Source organism: Phocoena sinus, chromosome 1 (assembly GCF_008692025.1).
Source record: "Phocoena sinus isolate mPhoSin1 chromosome 1, mPhoSin1.pri, whole genome shotgun sequence".
In the NCBI taxonomy this organism is placed as follows: Eukaryota; Metazoa; Chordata; class Mammalia; order Artiodactyla; family Phocoenidae; genus Phocoena; species Phocoena sinus.
In genome coordinates, this window is record NC_045763.1 from 100559631 (window position 1) to 100576719 (window position 17089).

At 48.2% G+C, this 17089-nt stretch overlaps 1 protein-coding gene across 5 annotated transcripts in view; it reads left to right on the top strand.

The window, feature by feature from the left end:
- TAFA3 (TAFA chemokine like family member 3) overlaps positions 1-16639 on the top strand; it is a 29176-nt gene extending 12537 nt beyond the window's left edge. For 2 of the 5 annotated variants that reach the window (XM_032635088.1, XM_032635079.1), the window contains exons 2-6: positions 531-588; positions 2585-2700; positions 3336-3485; positions 4422-4546; positions 5650-9344. In XM_032635088.1, the coding sequence (XP_032490979.1) occupies positions 2586-2700; positions 3336-3485; positions 4422-4546; positions 5650-5661 (402 nt within the window). In that variant the 5' untranslated portion in view covers positions 531-588; position 2585 and the 3' untranslated portion in view covers positions 5662-9344. Of the gene's footprint in view, positions 1-530; positions 589-2584; positions 2701-3335; positions 3486-4382; positions 4547-5649; positions 9345-9620; positions 9759-13046 lie in introns of those variants that run through there. The other 3 variants (XM_032635065.1, XM_032635056.1, XR_004350389.1) reach the window with 2 other exon arrangements.
- Positions 16640-17089: the final 450 nt, after the last annotated feature.

A 17089-nucleotide genomic window follows, 5' to 3' on the forward strand; every position in this document is an offset into this window, starting at 1 on the left:
CTGGAGGACTCCCGTTCTAGCCCTCTAGAGTGGGAATGGGGGTGAGGGCAGCAGAGTTGAGCCAGCTCCTGGCCAGTCCAGGAAGCAGGTGTGATGGGGCTAGGAGGAGGAAGAGGCAGAGAGGATTCAGGACCTCAGGGGTTATTATTCTCAGGTGCCTCTTCCCAGCAGTGGCTGTCAGATTCTGCTCAGGAACTCTTCCCTGGCCTTCAGCCCCTTCCCAAGGCCAGAGAGATGACAGGGTTGGTTCTTAGACACCTCCTACCACCAACCCTGCTTCACTCCTGGCACAGAGAAGCTCCCTCCGGAGCTACATGTTCCCAGAGTCTGCAAGGACCTCTGCAAATTCCCAGGGCAGAGGAGGGACTCTGCCCCCTGTCCTGGCACCTTGGGGAACAACCTCAGAATTAGGCACTACTTCAGTGCCCAGTCCACCCACTTGCCCTCACCCAGGCCCTCCTCCACCCCCTGCATGGCCACGGGCTCCCTCTGTCCCTTGCAAACCACAAGAATCTCTCCTATTTGTCTAGGAAGAGTGAGTCTGAGGCCAGTGGATGAAGTGACAGAAGATAAAAGATTCCAAAAAAGGTGAGTGAGGAGACAGTTGAAGAGGGGGAGTTGGGGGAGTGGTGCGTAGACAGAGATCAAGCACCCTATCCAAGGGAGCAGCCGGGTCTTGGCATTTGGTTTGGCCTCTAGTGTTCCCAGCACTAAGCTGGCACCTGAGGGAGCCCAGTGATCCCCCAAGGAGTAGCAGTGCAGCAGAGCGGGTGGTTCATGCCCCTTCTGTGCTTGGGTGGCTCCCAGCTGCTCTGTGCCTCTGCTTTACTGGGGTTCCCTCCATTTCTAGTCCACTCTCTGGGATAGATTTGGGAGATTCGAACCATCAAGGATGAAGGAGGAGAAGGAAAGGGGAAGAGAGCAGAAGCAAGGTGGTCCAGTGGGAACAGGGCAGGTTTCTGCGCTCAGGGTCTTCTACCCACATGCTGCCTGGCCTTGGGCAAGTCACTTGACTTCTGTTAGCCTCCACTTCATTTCTTCCTTTTTATATTTAAATTTTGTTTAAGCTGAATTGCTAGTACCTTCCCGTGGTTCAAATCCCAAAAGATTAAAGAGCAATAGGGAGAGAGATTTCCCTGGCAGTCCAGTGGTTAAGACTTTGCCTTCTAATGCAGGGGGTGCGGCCAAACAGCCAAAACATAAAATAGAAGCAATATTGTAGCAAATTCAATAAAGACTTTAAAAATGGTCCACATCAAATATTACTCAGCCATAAAAAGAAACAAAATTGAGTTATTTGCAGTGAGGTGGATGGACCTAGAGACTGTCATACAGAGTGAAGTAAGTCAGAGAGAGAAAAACAAATACCATATGCTAACACATATATATGGAATCTAAAAAAAAAAAAGGTTCTGAAGAATCTAGGGGCAGGACAGGAATAAAGACGCAGACGTAGAGAATGGACTTGAGGACACGGGGAGGGGGAAGGATAAGCTGGGACGAAGTGAGAGAGTAGCATCGACATATATACACTACCAAATGTAAAATAGCTAGCTAGTGGGAAGCAGCTGCATAGCACAGAGAGATCAGCTAGGTGCTTTGTGTCCCCCTAGAGGGGTGGGTTAGGGAGGGTGGGAGGGAGACACAAGAGGGAGGGGTTATGGGGATATATGTATACCTATAGCTGATTCACTTTGTTATACAGCAGCAACTAACACAACATTGTAAGGCAGTTATACTCCAATAAAGATGTTAAAAAAAATGGTCCACATCAAAAAAAATCTTAAAAAAAAAAAAAAAGCAGTAGCGAGAAAAATATCTCCGTTCTACCTCTGTATCCCAGCCAACCAGTTTCCCTTCTTGGTGGCAAACAATGTTATTAGGGTCTTTTGGTACATTTTCCAGAGCTAGCTTAACCTATATTTGAGCAACATATGTAATTCCTCCCTTTTACACATTGAATACACATCACCAGGCATTTTGCTTTTTTTCCCTAAATGATGGATTATCGTTGGAGATCATTGCATGCCTCAGTACATAAATCATTTCCTCATTCTGTTACAGCTGTCTGGATGGGCATTGCACAGATGGCCCACAGTGTATTTAGCCAGCCCTTTACTGATGGTTTTTAGGTTGTGTCCAGGCTTTTTGAGTATCAGTTTGCTCATTTGTAAAATGGGTACAAATAATCCTACTTTGTAGGACAGTCGTGAAGGATTCAAGAGTATGTTTGCAGGGTCAAGTGCTCAAAACATGGCAGTCAGCATTATTGCTCCTTCCATGTCACAGCCCTCCATGGGACCATGCCCGGTCCATTCTTTAAGACCCCTCCTAAATGTCATCTCCTCCACAAAGCTTTCCATGTTTTTCCCAGCAGAACAGTCTCCCTTCCTGCTCCCCTTTCTGACTGTAGTACTCACCACTTTCTACAGTGAGTTTGTGCCAGGCCGAGAGCTGCCTGGGGACAAGTCGTGCACCCTACCCGCCTCTGTGCCCCCCAGAGCACATGGCACAGTGGTGCTGGCACTGGGCACTGGGAGGGCTCCTGCCTGGAGTCAAGCAGGGTGTGTGCTTCTCTCTGCAGGATGCGTGAGAGGGCCACACAGAACTGGAGCACGGGCGGCTGGCTGCTGGCACTTGGCCTGGTCTGGCTGTGGACCCACCTGGCCTCGGCTTCCTTGCAGCCTCCAACTCCACCAGGTCTAGGGGAGGTGGTGGGGCCCCTGGGGCGGGCGGTTTTCCAGGATGCCTGGAGAGCTGGACACCACTGCACCCCGTTCCACAGCAGGCAGATCTCTGAGGCAGAGTAAGACCCACAGATGCGAGGGCAGGCCCATTCTCACCTTCCCTTCCATGCCGGAAGGTGTTCTGCAGGGAGAGGAGCCCCCGGGTCAGGGCTTAAGTCTAGCCTCCTGGCCTAATTCTGTGGTCTTCCTTCTGGGATGGCTAAAGCCGGTGTAAGCGGATGATCCTCGCCACGCATTAAAGCCGGTGTAAGCGGATGATCCTCGCCACGCATTGTAAGCCCTCGGGGCCCTGGGCCTCCCCCAGGGGAAGCCAGGAGCTGGGGGATGGTGTGGACTCCATCTTTCTCCTGCCCAGGGGCCAGACTCTGCCAGGGTGATGAGTGTGGCCTAAATGGGGAGGAAGGAAGGATAGGAACACAGATGTGGCAGGAAGATGTCATCCGTTTCCTCCTCCCCTGCAACTGGAAATCTCTTACCTACCCCTGCCCTGAGCTGGGAGGAGAGGCTGGAGGACAACTAGGGCAGGTGGGAGGGGGGCAGGGGTGCTGGCCTGGGCCGGGCATCTGATTGGTGTGCTGGCCCTTTCAGTCCCCGTGAAGCAGGGCACCTGCGAGGTGATTGCTGCTCACCGCTGCTGTAACCGGAACCGCATCGAGGAGCGCTCCCAGACTGTCAAATGCTCTTGCTTCTCTGGCCAGGTGGCCGGCACCACCCGGGCAAAGCCCTCCTGCGTGGACGGTGAGTGAGAGGCTGGGACCCGGCAGGGAGGGCTTGGTCAGAGAGATAAGAAGGGCTGTCCAGGCTTCGCCATCTGCTGGGGATACAATTTCATGCCCAGCTCAGGGCTTTCACTGTCGGAGGTCTCAAATGATGGGGCCCACCTCTGGGAGGAGGGGCACAGATGTGACCATCGCCATCCCATAGATGAGGAAAGCTCTGTCATAAGCACACGCCCTCCCTCCTGGCCACACCTACTGCCTGGCACATATGCGGATTCATTTCCTCACACGATCTTCTCAGGCCTCCCGTCAGCCTCGTCACCTCACACCCACTCCTCCAGACGTTGACTTCTTCACCTGAGGCTCCTTCCCAGGCCTCTTACACATCCCCTCCTCCTTGTTCTCAAGCCGGCCTTACCGTCCCCTCACATGGACACACGTGTATCGCTTGGCCATGAATTCCTTCGTATCCACCCCTTTCCCACGGCCCCCACCCATGCTTATTTTCTTACTCTCACATGGCAGCGCCATAAACATGCCCACTTGTGCTCACAGGCACACACAACCTGCTTGTGCGCACCTCCTCAAATGGCCTGCATGCTTGCTCACGTACACCAAGGGGTATGTTGAAGACTGTGCCTCTCTGCTAATGATGTGGTGGCTCAACTCAAGGGTTGCCCTTAGAGACAACTTCCCCGCCTTCACCCCTCTCTGTCTTTGGTGAGATGTAGGGGTCAGTGGGGTTGAGGTTGGTATGGTTGTGTCCCAAGGCCTCAGCCTGAGTACTGCCCTTCCGGGCAGCCTGGAGTAGGAAGAAGACAAGGGAAATGCAGGGCTCTAAGCCAGGGTGTGTAAAAACATGCCCTTATTCTGCACGAACCACTCCCACGCCCACAACTGCATGCTGTACTTGCAGAGGACTTAGAGCTGCCCTCACTGCTTCCTGCTCCCACAGCCTCCATCGTCCTGCAGAAGTGGTGGTGTCAGATGGAGCCCTGCCTGCTGGGCGAGGAGTGTAAAGTGCTCCCGGACCTGTCGGGATGGAGCTGCAGCACCGGACACAAAGTCAAAACCACCAAGGTATCCAGGGAGAGACACTTCATCGCAGCCCTACTCTTCCCCCTTCGCTGGGGGCAGAAAAGGGGACACAGGAACCCTGGGGTCTAGGATGCCGGTTTCCCAGGCTGAGATCTGCAAGCCATGTGGGCTCATCCCCGGACAGTCTCCCCTGGGTTTGTCTAGACTCTGGGGACTGAAGTCCAAGGTGTCCTTCTGGGCATATTCCTGATGTTCCTGAGGCCTTAGTTTCCTTCTCTGCCAAGAATGAGTTTGCCTTCCAGAACATGTCAGGTCCGTAGAACAAAGTAGAGAATTGAGGGAATTATCTAGATAATTGAGAGGGGAATCTCTGCAATTGCCATTCTGCCCTCCCACCCCTGCTGCAGGCCCACCCCCACATTCCCACGATTCACTCCCTGTAGCTCACACCTGCCTTTCTCTGGTTGAACTGCTGTGCTGACACCAGCCGAGAGGATTATTATTTCCATGGTTTGCTGCCTGCCCCACAGAACAAGGGATGATCAAAATTTTATCGAACTCGTTAGCAGTTCCATGTGTGTCACGGTTAATCCGTTGTATTGCTCTGTCATGGCCGTTTGTACAGATGGGTGACACTGTGGGGCAAGTCAGAACTCTGCCTCCTGCCTTCCCTCCCCACCATCACACCCAGCAAACAAGCAAGCAAAGAAAACAATACAGAAGGAAAGGCGGGCTCCGGACTTCTAAAGAGAACATTTTCATAGGGCACAGAACAGGAGCTACAGCAAGAAAAAGTGTGGCTGGATCTAAAGTAGAGCTTCCTATCTGCAGGCAGGCAAGGGACAGAGCCATTCTGAGTATATTTAAGACTAGAAGAGACCCACCCCAGAGCTTCTGACATTTGTCACTATTGTATGGGTCTGGATTTGTAGGCTGTAGATCACTGTGCTTGCAATTTGGTAGCTACTCTGAAGCAACCAGCGGTGACGCAAGGCTGATTTATGTTTGCATGGGCCACCCAGCCACACTTTCCCAGTCTGGACTGCTTTAGGGGAAAGTGACCTGCATATCCTGGGGAATCTCGGGCACACTGGCACGGGACAGGCATTCCCTTCTCTAACCTTCCCGCATCACTTGCTCTCTAGGTCACACGATAGCTCTTGGGGGTCATGACCTGACAGCTTGATTGAGCCACCCACTGGAGAATGGTGTCCAGTTATCAGCTGGCAAATATGGAGATTCACTTCCCTGGACCCACACCCTGTGCAAAGTGCAGCAGCACTCTTTCCAGAGGTATTGCAGTTAAGCTTCTCAGCAGATACGTCCTCATATCTCCAGGCCAATCTCCAGCCACATACCTGTGGTGCTGGGTTCTCCCTGGGGGACACAGAAGAAGGTCAAGATAGAATCCCTACCCTTAAGGAAAGTTCAGTCAAGTTGAAGAGCTGACAAAAGGCAATCAAGGTAACTTAGATTAAAGTGTGTGGTATCAGACTGGTTTCTGGCCCATATGCAGTGAGCATGTTGGGGACCATTCACCCCACTTCAGTTGAGGAGACTCCCACAGCCCTTCAGCCACCCTCTGGCCACAGGGCACAAAGACATAGGTCATATTCACCACCTACTGCTTCGGTGGGACCTCACAACGGTCCGAATCCCCGGCAAGCTGCTGACTTACTGAAGGAAAACACTCTCCCCTGATGCCAGACCGGCTGTATCTCATTTGGATGGGGCTGAATTGACTTGGGGAAGGAAAGCAGAGATGAAGCCAAACAACTTTACAGAAAAGCTTCTGCAGAGGCCTTGCCTGCTTCGGACACACTGGGTATGGGCTGGACAGGACTGTAAAATCACCCCCACCCAAGCACCCCAGGTTTTTGTTTGTTTGCTTCTTTTAACAGATGAGGAAACTGAATCCCAGAGAAATGAGGTGACTTGCCCAAGGTGTCACAGCTTGGGCTCCCAAATCTCTAAGACGGCTGACCTTTCACTTAGCCTGGATGTTGGGATTCCAGCCTGGGCTTTCCATGCTGTTTTTATCTCAAGAACAGGAACCTGCAAAGAACGGGCTGGACAGCTCAATGATTTTGAGCAAGAACTTTTACAAAGTTCACTCCTATCTGAAATAATCCAGAATACCTACCCACAAGGATGCAGGGCCACTGGGTCTCCACTCTGCCCTCAGCCCCAAAACTTCCAAACGGAACCCATGACAGCCCAGAGGTCACTCAGCCCAGTTACAGCTGGGCACTCTGAGCTGGAAGCCTTGTCCACTCTAACCCGTCTTTTCCAGAGTCCTTAGGCTGTGCCTCTCAGTGGCTCTGGCTCCAACAGAGGGTCTGGGTGGCGTCCAGGGCTAGTCAGAGTCCTCTTCCTTCAAAGGCCCTGCTAGGCAGCAGGGAAGCCCCTGCGCTGGATGGAGCCTCTGTCCAGGACTGAAGGTCAGCCAGTCAGGCTGCACCCTAGGTGGTCTGCGGATGACACACAGGCCTCAGGGACTCAGAGACGCGAATTACTTGGATGTCTCATCAATAAGAGAATTACAGCCTCAGTGACTGCTGGCATCAGCTGGGATCAGGTAGGATCAGCTGGGATCGCCAGGACTGCAGGGTGTGATGGGGCCTTGAGGGGAGGGGCGTCAGTAGAGACCAACTGGGAGAATGCTGAATTCTGACCCTCAGAGAAGATAGATCAGATGACGGGTTGAGGCTGAGAGTCTCAGTCCCTCCCTGCTTCTCTCCCTCCCTCCCCATGCAGTAGAATCAAGACCGTTGACCCCACTCCAGGGTTGATCTTTTTTTTTTTTTGAGATGTTCTTTTTTTTTTTTTAAACATCTTTATTGGAGTATAATTGCTTTACAATGGTGTGTTAGTTTCTGCTTTATAACAAGGTGAATCAGTTATACATATACATTTATCTTCTTGTTTGCCTTTTTGTTGTTTTTGGTAATGGGGTGAACAATGATGCTGGCCTCCCACTAGGCTGTAGATGTCAGAACTCTGACAACTTCGAATCTCTGCATATAGTGGGGTCACAGGGTGGGGTAGTCAAGGAGTAGGTCAAAGGTTGTCATCACCTCCTTCAAGGTTGGGGAGTGGATTAAGGTATTGGCACTCTTTCTGGAAAGGATAGTAAATATTTGCAGGCCACATACAGTCTCTGGCATATTCTTTGTTTTTGCTGTTGTTTATTTTGTTTCATGTTGTTTTAAAAAACCTTTTAAAATGTAAAAACCATTCTTAGCTCAAGGGCTGTACAAAACCAGGCCCCAGGCACTTTTTGGAAGGTTGCCAACCCCAATAAACCTTTGAAGGCAGGCCATCTCTGCAGCTTGGGTCTGCCTCCCGGCCTGCCTTTGGTGCAGTGGGAACCTGAGCGTGAGGGGTGGGTCGGGTTTTGTTTTTCTTCTAATGTTCCTTGAGAGACTGGTGAGTGAATTATTTAGGCTACAAATGAGACAGCTTTAGCGGAGTCGGACAATAAGAGCCTGCTCTCCTTGAAGCCAGGATGCAGGCTTCTCTACTCCCTCCCCATCCCTCAAGACTGTGTCCAGGAGGGAGGGAGAGGGCTCCAGCCACCTGCACATCTGCTGCATCCATAGCCAGTGGGCTGTGAGCTGGGGGATGGTGCTGTACAAACTCCCCCCAAGCTGCCAACCACCGCCCGCCCCTGCCCCAGCCAGGCTCCTTGATCCCTGACTTCCCTCATCCCTGCTTCAGAGAAGACCTCCTTCCTTTGGCACATGCTGGAATTTGCTAATTCATTTTTTTAACCCCTCAAAGCCTCCATTTCCTCCTGACCTAATCATATATTTATTTGGTGGGCTTTGAGGGGTATTCTTTATATGGCCAGGAGAGCCCCACACAAGAGGATCTGATAGAGAAGGGAAAGCTTCTCACCTCCCAACAGAAGCTCCCTCAGGTCCTGCTTCCAACTAAGTCAACATTTGTACACATTTTGTAGCTGCTTCAATGGCAGTATAAGAATGCAAATTAATTTTCCTGGAGCATAGGGGTCCTGGATCATTTGTGTTCCTTTTCTCCCCTTAGTGGGATGGGCTCTCAGATTTCCTGAGGTTAGCTGGTAACCCTACCCACCCAGCTTCGGAAGGTTGCCAACTACAGAAGATCATGTGGCTACTTTCTGTGGCCTCCTGGCAGTTTCATTAAGGTCTGTGAGTGACATCCTAATTAATGGCTCCAGACAGTTGGCTAGAGTTGAAGCCGCAGCTTCCTAAAATCACAAGCTTAGAGCTAGAAGGGATTTAAGAGACCTTAGCCAATTCCCTCATTTGACAGATGAGAAAAGGAAGGCTCAGAGAGGTTAGGTAATTTGCTCAAAGTCACACAGCAAGCTGGTGGCATGTGCTGCCCAGTGATCCAGACAAGTGCTCTTTACGCTATTGCACATTGCCTCTTACTCTAGTATAGATGACAGCCCTGAAAAGAAGCCAGAATTTCAGCAAGGATGAATGTGAAAGAGGCTCACTCTAAAATCACCCAACCCTGTGAGTTCCAAAGGACAGAATAAAGAAGAATGGGAAGCTTTTAGAGATATATACACAGAAAGAGGGGAGAAGGGACAAAAGGGGGGAATTGAGATCACTCAGAAGAACATCAAAACACCAAAGCACCACACAAAATAATGAGAATAAAACTTGATTTTTATCCTTTTTGGAGGAGACAGAATGGAGCTCCTGTCAATCTTTGGGAGACCTGTGCAGCAGTTTTGATGGTTTCAGAATTCTTTGGAGCCTAATGCAGGGGGCTGCAAACCAAGGCCCATGGGCCAAATTTGGTCCACCACCTGTCTTTGTAAATAAAGTTGTATTGGAATGTAGCCATGCTTATTTGTTTATTATTGTCTGTGACTGCTTTCCTACTATGAGATAGCAGAGCTAAGTCGTTGCAGAGAAACCATACGGCCTACAAGGCTTAAAATATTTACTGTTGGACCCCTTGTAGAAAACTTTTACCAACCCCTGCCCTGGCGTTTTTATCAAATCTTTCTCAATACACGCTGACAATTTGGAAAATGATGACTGTATGTTGAATTTCTAGGTTTTCGGTTTTTTATTTTTGAGTCTGTGCTTGTGTCCCCTTTAATCCCTTCCAGTGCCACTTGTGAGCTCTAACAACCAAAGAAACGAAGAAACAACGACTAAGACAGAGGCCAAGAAAAAGACTTGGAACAGATGGAAGCTTCCCTGATATGTTGTCACACCCCAGATCAGCTCAGTTCACATTTCCCAAGGTCATGTAAATTCTTTTTTTGCAGTACGCGGGCCTCTCACTGCTGTAGCCTCTCCCGTTGCGGAGCACAGGCTCCGGACGCGCAGGCTCAGCGGCCATGGCTCACGGGCCCAGCCGCTCCGCGGCATGTGGGATCCTCCCGGACCAAGGCACGAGCCCACGTCCCCTGCATCGGCAGGCGGACTCTCAACCACTGCGCCACCAGGGAAGCCCAGGTCATGTAACTTCTACTTTTAAACCTCAGGGAAGTAACTGCAAGTGCACCCATGTGTAAAGATGTAATTGTGTACGCATGTATGCTGCTGGTGTTTCTGTGCATCTGTGGATTTGAGCAACTCCATGCTCAAAAGCAAGGCTGATATTCAAAATAGATAAAAACTAGCTCACCACAGAGACTGACTAATCAAGGCAAATGCCAACCTGTACGTCAGACCAGGGCACGCTGACTGCACAAAGCCCAGTGCGTTTCCACTCCACCTGCTGTGGCTGAGATGGGACTTCAGAGTAGGGGAGCAGCTAAGCTGGTTCTTGATTTCCTTGGTCTTGTGATGTGTCACTGAGGGTGGGTCTGGGTCCAGAAGCTACTGGACTCAGATGGCTATAAACATTGTATTTGGAATAGACATATAGACTGGGCATAAGGAAGAGCAGGCAACTGCCTTTCAAGCCTTACATAAGGGTACACACTCCCCTTTAGTCTGGCTTAGAGGGATAGGATTCCAACCATTTTCAAAGGCTGGGTTGACTTCCATGCTGGGTGATTGGCAGTACACAATCGTTTCTACTAGTGAATGTCTACCTTGTGTCAAGCACATTAGGCTCTTTATATAGGTAACAGTATATTAAATGGGACTCTTCCCATCTCAAGATGTGGGCAGAGGCCTCAAAGGTGAGGAAAAGAATAATAGGGATCAGCTATTATCAGCTACCACATTCTAAATCAAGATGCTAGACTAGGGACTTTGCTGGTGGTGCAGTGGTTAAGAATCCGCCTGCCAATGCAGGGGACACGGGTTGGAGCCCTGGTCTGGGAAGATCCCACATGCCGCGGAGCAGCTAAGCCCGTGCGCCACAACTACTGAGCCTGCGCTCTAGAGCCCGTGAACCACAACTACTGAGCCTGTGCTCCGCAACAAGAGAAGCCACCGCAATGAGAAGCTCATGCACCGCAGCAAAGAGTAGCCCCTGCTCGCCACAACTAGAGAAAGCCCGCACACAGCAACAAAAACCCAATGCAGCCAAAAATAAATAAATTAAAAAGATGCTAGACTATATCTCAGATTTGTAAAATGGATGGTCCATAGGGCTTTACTTCCCTCCAGACTGTATAACAGAGGGCTAAGAGCTGAGGCTGAAAGGCAGGTAGTATTGAAGGTCTGTCTGGAGTGAGTTGTCACTTCCTTTCTCTCCCAGCCAAGGGGAAGGTTTAGGTGTCGATTCTGTCTTTCACCCACTTAAGAGGGGAATTGCAGAAAAGAACTCCAAGAGCTATTGGAGTATGAGGGACAGAGGGACTCAGGACTGAAAATAATCTAGCAGTGATTGTGGCTGGCTTGTGGGCCTGGATAGTGAGTCTAAAAAACTGTTTTGGGTGTGAGCCGTACCTCCAGAGCTTAGCAGAGCATGGATGTTTGTATGTTTTCCAAGGGCCAGATGTGGACTGCCCAAGAGGGCTGCCTGGAATGGAGAGGTGCCCCACATAGGGAAAGACTACCAGAAGCCATGAGGCTGAGAGGGAATCACAAGTGGCCAGAGAGAGGAGGTACCGGTACGTGGGGGATCCCCAGCAGCAGGGCATCTTCCAAAAACCCAGGAAAATGTCCTAGATGACAACGTCCAAACCTGAGATTGAAAGAGATTTAGACTCATAGACATTAAATAATTTGCTCAGGATCAAGCAGCTAATAAATGGCAGGTGGTGGTTTTATACTGTGTTGACTTGGGTAAGCTGGAAATACATTTTCCAGAATCCTCCTCCCTGATGGTTTCTGATCATAGTTGGCCAGAAGATTAATTTGTGAATGATTTAGAAGAGATAAGTGCAGTGGTAGTAATTACTTTCTGAAGGTTTTCCTGGTTAGAAGTGCCACCAGGTTCCAGGCTGTACCCATTCTCCCTCGTTCTACAACAAGCTTTCTTAGCAACCCCCAGGCCTTCTGACCAAGAGCAACCCAGGCCAACCACCAGATGCAGAGGCAACAGGCTTCCGTGTAAACTTCTCCACCAACTCTCTAGGATCCTGCTCTAACAACTGGGCATGCCTGACTTCAGAAGGGTTGATGAGTGACTATTCTTTGATCCTCCAACTTCTCCATTCATACTCTGATTTCCCCAGTTATTCCAAAAATGTGTAAGCCTTGTTCCTAAAATAAATCCCTTGTTTCATAATATTCTTAGTGTCTCTCCTTCCCTGACTGAACCCTTTCTAATATAATTAGTATCAATATCAAATCAGTATCAGATACCATTATAGGTACTGGAAATTGTTCCAGAGGAACAGAACTTTAAGGATAGGACTCTTGAAATTGATCTGTTTAAAGGCATTAATGACCCTGTTGCTAATGGTAAAAGAGATACTGGTAGACCGTGGCCGGCAGTGGCAAGACAGATACATTAATTATCACCTGTAGACAACTGTAATCAAATACCTATAGGAGGCAAGGCTTTGGGTAACCAAGTATTTGCTGCCACCGAACAATTTAATGGAAATAAAGAGTGTAGCGGGGTTAGTTGGTTTCTTCTAAGTGCACCCAAGAACTTTGAAAGAAAATTATGAGCTCAGGTCTTCAAATTCCAGCTGAAGTAAGGAGTAAAGGAGTAGGATAGTTCTATGATTACCTGAAAAGAAACCCTATTTCCTATAGCTGCAGGGTTGAGATTTTTGAAACCCAAACTCAAAGTAGTCAGGTGGCAGTCTCTACTTTCATTTTAGTAGAATCATTGTTGTGTCCCCTGGTGGAGACATTCTTCCCTTGGGGACTAACACCCTTAAACCAGCCATGCCCAAAGTTTTAGGAACAGGAAATAACATTTGGCTAGTGAGTCATTAGAGTTAGGAATGAGAAGAGCCACTCCCACTTACCCCATGCTGGTTCAACCAGCACACGCAATGAGGGCTATGATGTTGGGCAATGTCAAGTGGAAACCTCTAGAATGGCCTACCAAAATGGTAAGCTCAAGGCAATTTCACCCCTGGAGGGATTGCAAAGATTAGTGTCACCTTCAGAACTTGAAGGACGTAGTAGTGGTGATTCTTACCTCTTTCAACTTGCCTATTTGTTCTTTGCAGAAAACAGACAGATCTTGGACAATGACAGTGAGTTATCATAACCAGGCAGACTCCATTTTCAGCTTCTGTTCCAGACATGTTTTCTTTACCGGAGAAGACATCCCTTGGCACCTGGTAGGCAGCTATTGATCTGGCAAATGTTTTTTCTTTATACCTGCCTAGGGGAACAAAATTTGCACCCTAAAATATCTCTTTGGCAGGTGGATTATTTCCAGCTAAAAACAATCTACGCCCAAAAAACTCAGGAAGAATCTTTGACCTTACCCCTAACTACCTGAACAATTTAGATAGAGGGCCTGTCATAGGAATAGAGCTATCACTGAGATGTCTGCAAAGAACATGGGCTGGGTGTGGTGGAGGAAACTCTTAGAGATCAGAGTCCACTCTGTGTCCCATATTCTCTGCATAGTGCAGCAAACTTTTGTTTACCAAACATTTGCTTTTCCATCTCCTTCCTCCCCTTTGAAGTTCCAAACCATTATCCCCAAGACCCTCTTTTGTCTTTAGCTGAAGATGGTATTTAAGGTGAGGATTTCAGCCATTTTGGTGAGTTACTCAGCTTTCCTGAGTCTCTCCCACGTATACATGTTATTAAACTTTTGTGTGATTTTCTCCTGTTAATCTGTGTCATGTCAATTTAATTCTTAGATGAGCCAGAAGAAGCCAGAAAGGTAGAGGAAAATTCCTTCCTCCCCAACGCCTGTTAATAAAGATCACCCAAAGCAGTTTACTTTCAACTGGCAGGGCCAGCAATACACTTTTACTCTCCCTCCTCAAGGCTTTATCGACTACACGGATGCTATCATGCTAGATGGATCTGGTGAGTAGAAGGTTGCTAGTACTCTAGACACTGTGGCAAGAGACACGCATGCCAGATGGTGAGAAATAAATCCACAGAAATTTAGGAGCTTGCCACCCTGGTAATGTTCTAGGGACCCAGTGATCTGAGGCTATGTCAAGATACCCCTTCTACAGTGAAAGACAAGTTGCTGTCTCTGGCTTCTCCTACCAGAAAAAAAGAGCTTAAATGCTTAGCAAGCCTCTTGAAATTTGAAAATATCCTAAACTTCGTGTGGACATGCTGCTCTCATTTATCAGAAAAGTCAAATGTCTGCAAGTTTTGAGTAGGACCCAGAACAAGAGAAGGCTCTACAGTAGGTATGGGCTGTCGTGCAAACTTATCTGCCCCACAGGCCGTGTGAACTCTCACAGTGTCTGTACTGTATGGAGTTTTTGGCAGCCTCTGAAGACGAATCGCAGAGCAAACCCTTAGGATTTTGGATCAAACTATGCCATTCTCCTCAGATAACTATTTTCCTTTTGACAGATAGCTTCCAATTTTATTGGGCTCTACTACATACTGGATGTTTGACTGTGAATCACCAAGTTACCGGGTGACCTGAGCTGCCCATCATAAACAGGGTGTTATTTGGCTATAAAGGCATAAAGATGGGCATTCACAGCAGTATTCTGTTATCGGGTGGAAGTGGGCTTCATACGTGATTGGACTTGAGCAAGACCTAAAGGCAAAAGTAAGTTGCAAGAACAAGTGCCTCAGGTTCCCATGGCCCCTCTTCCTGCAAAACTGCCTCCTCTTTCTCACACCTCTGGCCTCATGAGAAGTTCTCTATGACCAGCTGACTGAGGAAAGAAAAAAGTCTGACCTGCTTGACTGCTGGTTCTGCATGGTATGAGTTGGTTCTGCAGGATTTGAATTATTTCTGCCAGAAGGTGGAAAGTTGCAGCACTGCTGCCCCACTCAGAGAGGACCCTAAAGTAGCGGTCCCCAACCTTTCTGGCACCAGGGACCGTTTCGTGGAAAACAATTTTTCCACCGACGGTGGGGGATGGGGGATGGCTCAGGCCATAATGCGAGCGATGGGGAGTGATGGGGAGCGACAGATGAAGCTTTGCTTGCCCACCGCTCACCTCCTGTTGTGTGGCCCCAGGGGTTGGGGACCTGTGCCCTAAAGAACAATGGTAAAGGAAAATCTTCCAGTGCGTAAACATTTGAGCAGTACACATGGTTGCTCATTTGCCTGGAAGGAGAAGTGGCCAGAGGTATAGACCATACACTAAAAAAAAGCGTGTGAAAAAAAATTAAATTAAATTTAAAAAAAAATGTGTGTGTGTGTGGGGGGGGCGTGTGTGGTGTGCTGTGGCTAAAATTTGACTTGATGTTCAGGATATTGGAGAGAATGTGTTTGGAAAATTGGTGATAAGAAAGTGCGGAAGAGGTATGTGGATGAACCACTCTAAACTGACACAAAGTGTGAAGGTACTCATGTCCCACGTGAATGTTCACCAAAGGGCAACCTCATAAGAAGAGGATCTTAATAGTCAGGACACCAAGATGCCACATTCTTTAACCAACCATTTCCTCCAGTCCTCCCTGTCTTGGCCCAATTGCTGGTGATCAAAGTGTACACAGTCTAAGATTTTAAAATTAGAAACTTTTCAATGTCTTAATTTTTTTTGTTTTATGTTTTTTTCTGACTGAGCTGCATGACTTGCTGGATCTGTTTCCCAACCAGGGATTGAACCAGGGCCACAGCAGTGAAAGCGCCAAGTCCTAACCACTGGACCACCAGGGCATTCCCTGTCACAGTTATTTTTATCCTGTTGTATTAAATAAATATTGATCGCCAAGTTTGTCTCAAAAAACAAAGTGTACGTGGTGGCAAGAATAGAAGTTATGCATGGCTCAGCAACATGAGCTTCCATTCATCAAATCTGATATGGTTACAGCCACTGCTGAGTGCCCAGCCCACCATTATCAGAGACCAACACTGAACCGTAAGTGTGGCACCACTTCCCAGGGTGAACAGCCAGCCACAGGCCATCACGGAATGGGCAAACTTCTCCTCACTAGTAAATACTTACTCTGGACATGAATTTTCCTTCCCTGCTCACATGCTTCTGCCAAAACTACTACCTATGGACTTCTAGAATATCTTATTCATTCTCACAGTATTCCACCAAACATACCTTCTGACCAAGGAACTCATTTAACAGCAAATGAAGTAATGTGCTCACGCACATAGAATTCACCGGTCTTATAATATGCCTGATCACCTTGAATTAAATGGCATGAAAAAATGGTAGAATGATTTTTTTTGAAATTCAGTTACAATGCTAGCTGAGCACTGGCACTGGGCAGGGCTTGGTTAATGTCCCTAGGATGCTGTATATGTCCTGAATCAGTGACCAATATGTGTAGTAGTGTAGTCCTCCCATAGCCAGGATTCATGAATCTGAAAATCAAGGGGTTGAAATGGAAATGGCTCCTCAATTGTAACTCCTAGTGATCCACTAGGGGAATTTTTGCTTCCCAGACCCACAACTTTGGGCTCTGCTGGTTTAGAAAATAATTTGTCTGCCTAGGTTAGTTATATATAAGTAAAATATTTTTAATATATATACTTTTCAGTGACTGTACTAGGTGAGGTATTTGCTGAAAGCAAAGGGAATATGGAATGAATAGCAGAGAAAGAAGTTAAAAATACCAACTTTGGGGCTCCCCTGGTGGCGCAGTGGTTAAGAATACACCTGCTAATGCAGAGGACACAGGTTCGAGCCCTGATCCGGGAAGATCCCACACGATGTGGAGCAATTAAGCCTGTGTGCCACAACTACTGAGCCTGCGCTCTAGAGCTCACGAGCCACAGCTACTGAGCCCACATGCCACAACTACTGAAGCTCGCGCACCTAAAGCCCGTGCTCTGCAACAAGAGAAGCCACCGCAATGAGAAACCTGCGCACTGCAATGAAGAGTAGCCCCCGATCGCCACAACTAGAGAAAGCCCGTGCACAGCAATGAAGACCCAACGCAGCCATAAATAAATAAACTAAATATTAAAAAAAAAAACAACACTTTCACTACATGACCAGTTATAGAAATGAAGACTGTAGTAGTTACAAGTATTTCTGCCTTACAGTAATATGAATGTATTAATTTAAATATTAACCAATTATTGTCTTCCATTTTCCCACTCATGAAAGTGATCAGGACTATTTACTACTTGAAGGCAAACAGGAAACTG